The 8439-nt window shown below is 34.1% G+C and overlaps 1 protein-coding gene and 1 long non-coding RNA gene across 2 annotated transcripts; both read right to left on the bottom strand.

Moving 5' to 3' along the window:
* Positions 1-974: 974 nt before the first annotated feature.
* On the bottom strand, positions 975-1926 carry LOC118754086. The gene is made up of 3 exons (XR_004994864.1): positions 1720-1926; positions 1234-1645; positions 975-1178 (listed from the first exon to the last, which is right to left on the bottom strand). It is a non-coding gene; the product is annotated as an uncharacterized LOC118754086 (long non-coding RNA).
* Positions 1927-2983: 1057 nt separating this feature from the next.
* On the bottom strand, positions 2984-3579 carry LOC118754085. The gene is made up of 2 exons (XM_036488949.1): positions 3183-3579; positions 2984-3123 (listed from the first exon to the last, which is right to left on the bottom strand). The coding sequence occupies exons 1-2, from the start codon at positions 3427-3429 to the stop codon at positions 2993-2995; spliced, it is 378 nt and encodes a 125-aa protein (XP_036344842.1). The 5' UTR covers positions 3430-3579; the 3' UTR covers positions 2984-2992.
* Positions 3580-8439: the final 4860 nt, after the last annotated feature.

Here is an 8439-nt window from a genome sequence, read left to right as displayed (position 1 = left end):
CACCTGCCTTCCGCTTTATATTAGGTCGTAGTACAACGTGCAGTAACAATGCTATAAGTTGATCTGAACCTTTAATAAAAGTATATTTATTATAAAAATCATTTAATCTTATTATTACCAATGTTAACAAACCTTTATCAATCTCATTAACTTTTTTCAAGTGCTGAAGATTTTGAATATCCTTTACCCTCTTATTCAAAATTGGTATAATTTTTGTTCTAAAACCTTGCCATTTCTCTGTTAGCTGTGAGCAATTCTGATCTAGAGCATTGAAGTCAATATCAATCTGCAATAAAGGAAAGCATTATTAAATTTTGAGTTTTAAATTCTGTAGCGACCATTTTTACAGCCAACCGACTAAAGAATAATATTGTGAAGGTTGGAGCTAGCTCAAACATTTTTCTAAGTTTTCCGATTTTTTTTGAAAGAGAAATGCAAAATGTATATATTTATTTTTTTGTATTTTATGGAAGAAATTGATCAACACCCTCTAAGCAAAAAAAGGAAAATTCAGGGAAATTTTTGAGCTACTTCCAACTTGCATATCTATTATTATATGATAGTTGATTGGGTTTCACAGCAGTGGTTCGGTTCAAAACCCGATTCAGAACCGGTTTGCAGCCGTGCCTTTAAATATTGGGTCATATGATTAAAAAAGGTTTTTGTTTTTTCTCAAATTTTCACAAATTTGACATCAATTTGTATAAAGAAACTTTCAAAATTTGAGAAAAGGTTTTGAAAAAGCAATTGCTTTTTTTATTAATATGACGCATTACTTTCATATATGATAGTATTTCAAGAGGAAGTTTTTGTATTTATTGGGTCATTTAATAAAAAAGAAAATGCTTTTTCGAAATATTTTCTCAAATTTTGAAAGTTTTTTCATACAAATTGATGTCAAATTTGAGAAAAATCTTTTTTTTTTATTAATATGACCCATTTGATTGTAAATTCAAACTAGTCAACAAATTCTGACAAGTTTAAACGTAAAACTAAGAAATCCATTTACCAGATTGTATCCACATGAATGGGAAAAAAGTTTCCAGGCCCGTAAAGTTTTCGCTGATGTGCTACCACTTGAGTTAAAAATTTCTTGTCGTCTGATTTTGAAGGTTTTTTCCAATTTGCTTCAACTGTGCTCCACGGCGAATCAAAAAGTTTGAGCCAGTCATAGGCAGCTGCATAAAAATATATGAAATAATTACAAAACAAAAGCTATTGTAGTGGCGTTACATTTTTCATCCTCGAAAGTAAATGTATATTCTTCTGTCGGTGATGCCTCAGGAGTTGAACTTTCAGGAAATCCGGTGAATTCTCAATCTCTTCAATGTGTTGTAATATTTATCGTACAAGCGGCCTGCTGGTCTCAAGGTAATAGGATCTTTGTGGTAGTAAATCGACTGAAAATAGGTGAAAATTTAGAAAATAGTTTTGTAATGAATAAATAATTTACCTTGTCATCTTTAAACCTGTTTGCAATATCTTGCGCAATAGATTGGAATGTATTTCGGCATATTTTGATTTTTCTTTTAATAAACCACGACACAGTGGCATCAATTAAGATCTTCCTCCCAGCGTCATCTAGTTTGTCCAGTCGCAGAACATACTCGCCAGTTGGATGGGCACTTAACACTTGCTGCAAATCCTTAAAAATTGTAGGTTTTTAAAACTTGTTTAATGTTTTGTTGGGTTTGTGAGGTGCCTCATATATAAACTTACGAAGTCATGTGAAGATGAACTGGATGTTTGTGAGCATGAAGGAGATTCGATGCCATTGTTGATCCGCTGTCGCCACTGCTGCACAAAGTCAACAAAACCAGAATTGGCGGACGCTGTATCGCACGTCGACACGCTACCATACCCCTGAAGGAATTTTGCAACAAAAAAGATTCTTCATGAAATGATCACAGAGGGATTCACAATACTTACGTTTGTTTTCCTCCAAGTTATGAGTTGATGGCGGAATTCCGCTCTACCACCAATGGTGTCGTTTTTAAACAAATCAGCAAGGTCAGACTCCGTCAGATATTGCAAATTTTTCAAGGTTATTGCTTGCGCTGGAATTTCACTAAATTAACTAAAAACTACAACAATGACAATGTATTTGCAACTTACCTTTAAATTCAGCGATTTTATGTGAAAATCCCCACTCCAAAATCAATTTACAAAATTCCGTGTCTTCTGGATCAGGATTATCCATATCATCCGCCTCCACAGCACGCAAAATATTTAGCGAAAACAATTCACTATTGTTAAGATTCATCAACACTTAATTTTAATATATTAATTAATATAATTTCACTTCACTGCACCTACGCAAATAACAACGTCCATGAAAAGTTTGCAAATGAATATGAAAGAAGAAAAGAAGCAAAGCATCAAAAGTGCCGTTATTCTTATCGCATAAACTCTCTTTTCGGTTAGATTAACAATCAAAATAGTAGAGCTACAATTTTATTCGGTTAGTTTTACTATTTCTGTGGTTAAAAATAGTAACTTTACCATTTTGCAGGTTGGCCATACCAATTTTTTGTGGTTAAATTTATGTGCTACAATTCTAACGATTAGTTTAACTATTTTTGTGGTTATTCTCATCATGAAGAGGGAAGAAAGAGAGAAGAGAATTACGTGAAGACTATCTTTTCAGTTAGATTAACAATCAAGATAGTAGAGTTACAATTTTATCCGGTTAGTTTTACTATTTTTGTGGTTAATAATAGTAACTTTACCATTTTGCAGGTTGGCCATACCATTTTTTGTAGTTAAATTTATGTTCTACAATTCTAACGATTAGTTTAACTATTTTTGCGGTCAAAAATTTCCAAATTCGTATAACAATTTTTCGTCGATTATATTAACAACCTGAATTGTACTTGTTGTTTGTGTTTTCAATGTAAAATAGAAAAATGGTTTATTTACAATCTTTTTCGGTTAGATTAACCTATCTTTTTTCTTTCTGTGTAGGTACATAAATAAACTTAACAACTATTGTTCAATTTACCTTATTTTTTCTCCAGGCGAATAACTTTTCACGAAACTCTATGCGTAGGCCAAGATGTAGAACTGCTTCTTTCAAATCCTCTTTTTGAATGTATTTTAAGCATCTATAAGTGATTTGTGCAGCTAAAATACACTTATGAGAGTATACTTTTCATATATGCAAATAGGGAATATGTACTTACCTTTTAAATTCTCAAAAATACATTCCAGTCTGAATTCTTTCAGCAACGTTTTAAGATTTTCGTCATCTTCGATAGTGGAATTATCTTCTCCAACTGTACTTAATGTACTTTCATTTATTTCTGGCAGAACAGAATTTTCTGGAGCTTCTATTGCCCCTTCAGAGGTAACTGGTTGCTCCGTGGTAAAGAGAACCCAATTATTTACCTCACTAGTAGCGTCATTTGCATAAACACAATAGTTTTCCATCTTTTATCTTGTAGCGTTCTAAAATTAAGAACGTGGTATAAATCACAGAACGGATAGAATATATTTAAGAACGGATGGTCTAAAAATAAGATCGTGTGTTCTAATAGCAAGAACTTGGTTCTTAATACTAGAATTGTGTTCTAAAAGCAAGAATTTGGGTCTTAATACTAGAATTGTGTTCTAAAAGCAAGAATTTGGGTCTTAATACTAGAATTGTGGTCTAATAGTAAGAACTTGTTCTTGACTTAAGAACTTTTTGGTCTCCTATCAAGACCGTTGGGTATCGAAAAAATTAAGAACAGTATAATCTAAAATTAAGCGCAACAGGCTTAAATTTAGACCGCGGTTTTTCCCTCAGTGTAGGCTGTACAATACCCCTTTTTATGATTGAATACAAATTTATAAAAATTTCGTTTAAATATTCTCTGGATCCTCTCGGTGGTGAATCGCAGAGATAGTTTTACTTTATAAATCCGGACGGTCCTCCTTTCGGTGGTGAATCGCAGATTTTTGGTATGTCTTTTAGGTTTAGAGGCTATACATATACCCAAACGACTTCGCCAGAGCGACGTCGTAACAACATCGTCTTCGCCCTGTGGCAAATTGGGTAGATATGTATGCTTAATTTTAATACCATGAGCATAAGTACTTATGGTTGCAAGAATGGTTCATATATGTAGATATGTATGTTTAATACCATGAGTATAAGTACTTATGGTTACAACAATGTATGAATCTCATTTTTATGATTTGATTTTCTTTGTCACCTTGGAATGCTGAGTTTATTTACATTTTTTACTATGCAAGCATATTTTGTAAGCATTCTGAAAATATCCTTGCTTTATTTCTTGAAATCATTTCCGGTTTAGGTGGACTCGCGCATTGTTAGTTATTTCATACGAGGAAACAGGCATTTCTTGTTGCTATCGCACGCTCCCCGACAACCACACATTTGAAGAAATTTAATTTCTTAAAAACGCTTAAAAATTTTTTCTCTGTGCTGGGAAATTATAGGTGGTATCTTCCTGTCAGTTGATTTAGAAATGGAATTGACTGTTTTGAATCGCAAGAAAACCCACTACTTTTATATTTCCATTATAACATTACTTTAGTTTTAAAACTTAAGGTTCAATTCTGAAGGTAATATTATTAGTTATACCATATGTAATACGATGTTTTTGGTATATTTACCAAACTATTATGCGTTTTTATGCACTACTGCCTTGAACCTGCATATCACGAAAATCCTCTCCTTTTGATCAAGGCCCAATTGCAACCCCAATTGATCTTCAAATCCATTTGGTGGGATTGCTGCTGGGCTTGGATATTCGATATGAATTTTTGTGTCTAGCCCACCCTGAAGTCTGGGTGGATAAATTTGTGCTCTATTTAATCCAGTATGTAACTTGGCGGATGGTTCGATGCTGTCTCCTAAATAAGAAAATACCGTGACCTTTAGTAAGGGCGGTGCCATCCTGCGGTTGCAGGGTTTTGTTGTGTTCTTATTTTGGGCACTAACTGCTAGTTCACTTCTAGCGGTATATGTATGTATGTATATGCGTTCTTCTGGATACAGATAGTTTTCCACTCTGGTGTATCAGTGTGACAAATCGTTGTGTTTAAATATGCACATGATATCCCTAAGTTTCTAACGCCAAATCCGATCCCATGATATCTGATTAGTACTTGGAAGTTAATAAAGAAGCGTCCCCGTGTTGTTAAGCATTTCGACTTGTCTAATTTACCTAACATGCATATATCAAAACCTAACCAACCGTCTATCAAGAATTTGTCTACAGCCTTTATTTATGTACCTATAACTACTAGCAATATATGCTATTTACGATATTGAAAAGTTACAATGATAATACATTTTACGTGATTTAAAAAACTCCTCCCACTATTACAATTTGTTAGAATGTAAACATTTAATACTTACACGATCCAACCTGAAGTACCCGAGTCATTACTTTCATTCCCATTAAACCATTAAACATGGACATTTATTACACTAGTATACAAATTTTGATTATGAAAAAGTATTTTCTAGTGTAAGTAGCTTTTTTTATTTATGTTGACATACTGCATACGAAATTACAATTATATTTTTTTAATTAGTTTCCATTTCTTAAAAAAAAAATTTTAAAGTTTTTTGAAAAAATAACAGAAATTATACCGTTATTTTATTCATTAGTAGAATTGCGACGTGGTTTCTTCGCTGCCCTTTTGTACTCTGCTTCTGGAGTATCTCGATGAATAGTCCAGCAGTAATCCGCTAACATTGAAACGTTCCACTTGCCCTGATATCGTTTTTCCATGTTAGCGATGTCCTGGTGGAAGCGCTCCCCATGTTCATCGCTAAAGGCCCCACAGTTATCCGGAAAGAAGTCCAAATGAGAATGTAAAAAGTGGATTTTCAGGGACATGTTACAACCCAGTTCTTGGTAAGATGACAACATATTTTCAATAAGTTCAGCGTAGTTGTCGCTCTTCTTATTTCCCAAGAAGTTTTTTGTCACGAGGCGAAAATTGTCCCAGGCTTTTTTTTCTTTGCCTTCCAAAATAGTGTCGAAGTGTTCGTCTTTTAATAAATTTCTTATTTGGGGACCAACGAATATACCTTCTTTTATTTTAGCCTCACTTAATCTTGGAAATTTCTGGCGAAGGTAGTGAAAAGCAGTTCCATTTTTGTTCATTGCTTTTACGAAATTTTTCATAAGCCCTAGTTTTATGTGCAGTGGTGGAAGTAACACTTTTTGTGGGTCAACTAAAGGGTTATTTTGAACATTTTTCATCCCAGGCTGAAGTGACTGACGATGAGGCCACACTTTTTTTGTATAATGCTGCTTTCTGTCACGACTGTCCCATTCGCAAAGAAAGCAACAAAATTTCGTATAGCCTAATTGTAGTCCAAGTAGAATAGCTACGACTTTTAAATCTCCGCAAATTAGCCATTGGTGATCATTATATTTTATCTGCAGCAAAAGGGTTTTCATGTTATCATAAGATTCTTTCATATGGACTGCATGACCAATAGGGATCGATGGTAAAATATTTTGGTTATGTAACAATACTGCTTTTAAACTTAATTTAGAGCTGTCTATAAAAAGTCTCCATTCTTCCCGTTTATATGTAATGTTAAGAGATCCCATCAAACCCTGGACATCTTTACAAATAACTAAACTTTCAGCCATTTCAAAATATTGCATCAAATGTTTTTGTCTGTTACGGAAAGATGTTATAACTACACCACTTTGTAAAAGGTTCCATTGTTGCAATCTTGAACCTAAAAGTTCTGCTTTGTTCTTTGGCAATTCTAAGTCCCTTACGAGATCATTTAATTCAGCTTGTGTTATCCTGTGTGGCTGTGTTGATGTACTAGGTACCTCGTATTCTGACATTGACGAAATTGATGGTGAACTTCCCTTGATTTCATCTTCGTCGTCACCGATGTGAGGACGCTTCGGGATCGGATGAAGATCGCTGTGTGGTAGAGGACGAGTAGCTGATGGTATATTTGGATATGTTATGGCACTCTTCTTTTTTTTAGAAACACCCTTGCCTTTTCCAAATACATGAGTCGTCAGGCAGAAATAACAATCACTTACGTGATTTGTCGATTCTCGCCACTGCATTGGCACTGCAAAACGAAATGATGTTTTTTTTGCCATTCAGCCAATTTCTCAAACCTGTAGCACATGGATTACAGCAGAAATGTGGAACCCAGCTTTTATCCTGGTGTTTGATGTTCTCGTTAAAGTAGTAAAAATAGGCTTCTTTTATTATAGGCGATATACAACACCTTTGTTTATTAAATATCACCTCACCGCAGATATAACAAAAATTGTCGGGATTATTAACACATTTTCGAGACATTTTGCTATAAAATAGTATTATACTTTTTACTTTTAACACTTCTATATCGCTTAATTTAAGAGAAAATAGCACTAAATCACAATATTTCGAATATTTGATACAAACTAACTATGTAAATGTCAAAACATTATGAAGTTAAATGTTGGTAGTTCCATTAAACACGAAAGATACGATTATCGTAAAAACTCAAACTAATAAATGAATTTTAGTTATCAATCCGAATTTTGCATGGACAGAGAAGCAGAAATTAGTTTAAATTATTTCGGATACTTTTCCTTGTAGACTAGTGTTATTGGAGTGTATGTAAATTCTCAGCTAGTAATGCAATCATTTTATGATGGCAAAGAATAAATATTTATTTTATTTGCAAAAGTTACATATATGTATGTAAATCAACGAACACGCTGTTAGGTGCTCGAGAAAATTATAGAAGTCCTTTCTAAGAAATAAATAAAATACAAGATTTAGAGCGGATGAGATTTATAAATATAAAGTATTTCTTAATTGTATCGCTCAGTATCTAAACGGCTTTATTAGTTGCTGATGCTGCATTTCCCACGTATTGCATTTTGGTTGCATAACATCGATTGGTATTGCTTACATAGCGGGTCAGCTACCTGCAATGGTTTTGTGTCCGTATACGAAAGTGTGGAGTCAGCATACTCACAAGGGCTGGTCAACCTTTGGTGAGGCGTCTTTGACATGGGGGATTGGCAGGTCCTGACTACCATGAACAGTCGTACCCCAAGGGCAAACACTTTGGGGGGCACACTCACCACTAGCTTCGAACCTTTTTTTTTGAAAAAAAAAAAAACCCGTAGAACCTTTTGATGGGAATATTAATGCACTTTATTAAATTTGCGTTAGCGGGGTTATAGCGTAGAACACGTCTGCTCGATATGACATTCGCAAAATTGTATTTTTCTACTAGAGACTTAAGTACAGGTTATACTGCATCAGGAATACCAGATGTGTCAGAAAAATTTACGGTTCCTACTGTTTTTTTTTTTTGGGAATTTTGATGCCGGGTTTGATTTAAAGGATGTGATTTTTCCTACCAATGATCGCACCCAGTTCCTTCAACTTGTCATCCCCAATAATTCCGTCAAATGAGCTGAGTCCTGGCAGCTAGAT

This window comes from Rhagoletis pomonella, unplaced genomic scaffold (assembly GCF_013731165.1).
Source record: "Rhagoletis pomonella isolate Grant_MI unplaced genomic scaffold, Rhpom_1.0 Rhpom_scaffold_03361, whole genome shotgun sequence".
NCBI lineage: Eukaryota > Metazoa > Arthropoda > Insecta > Diptera > Tephritidae > Rhagoletis > Rhagoletis pomonella.
Note: the sequence above shows the minus strand (reverse complement) of the source record. Positions and strands in the feature narration are given on the sequence as shown.

What these genes read in the sequence shown, in the direction of transcription:
- LOC118754085 (XM_036488949.1), bottom strand. Translation starts at nt 3,429, where the DNA reads ATGGAAAACTATTGTGTTTATGCAAATGACGCTACTAGTGAGGTAAAT. An exon ending in TATTTTTGAGAATTTAAAAG is followed by an intron (nt 3,124 to 3,182) that starts GTAAGTACATAT and finishes AGTGTATTTTAG; the next exon opens with CTGCACAAATCACTTATAGA.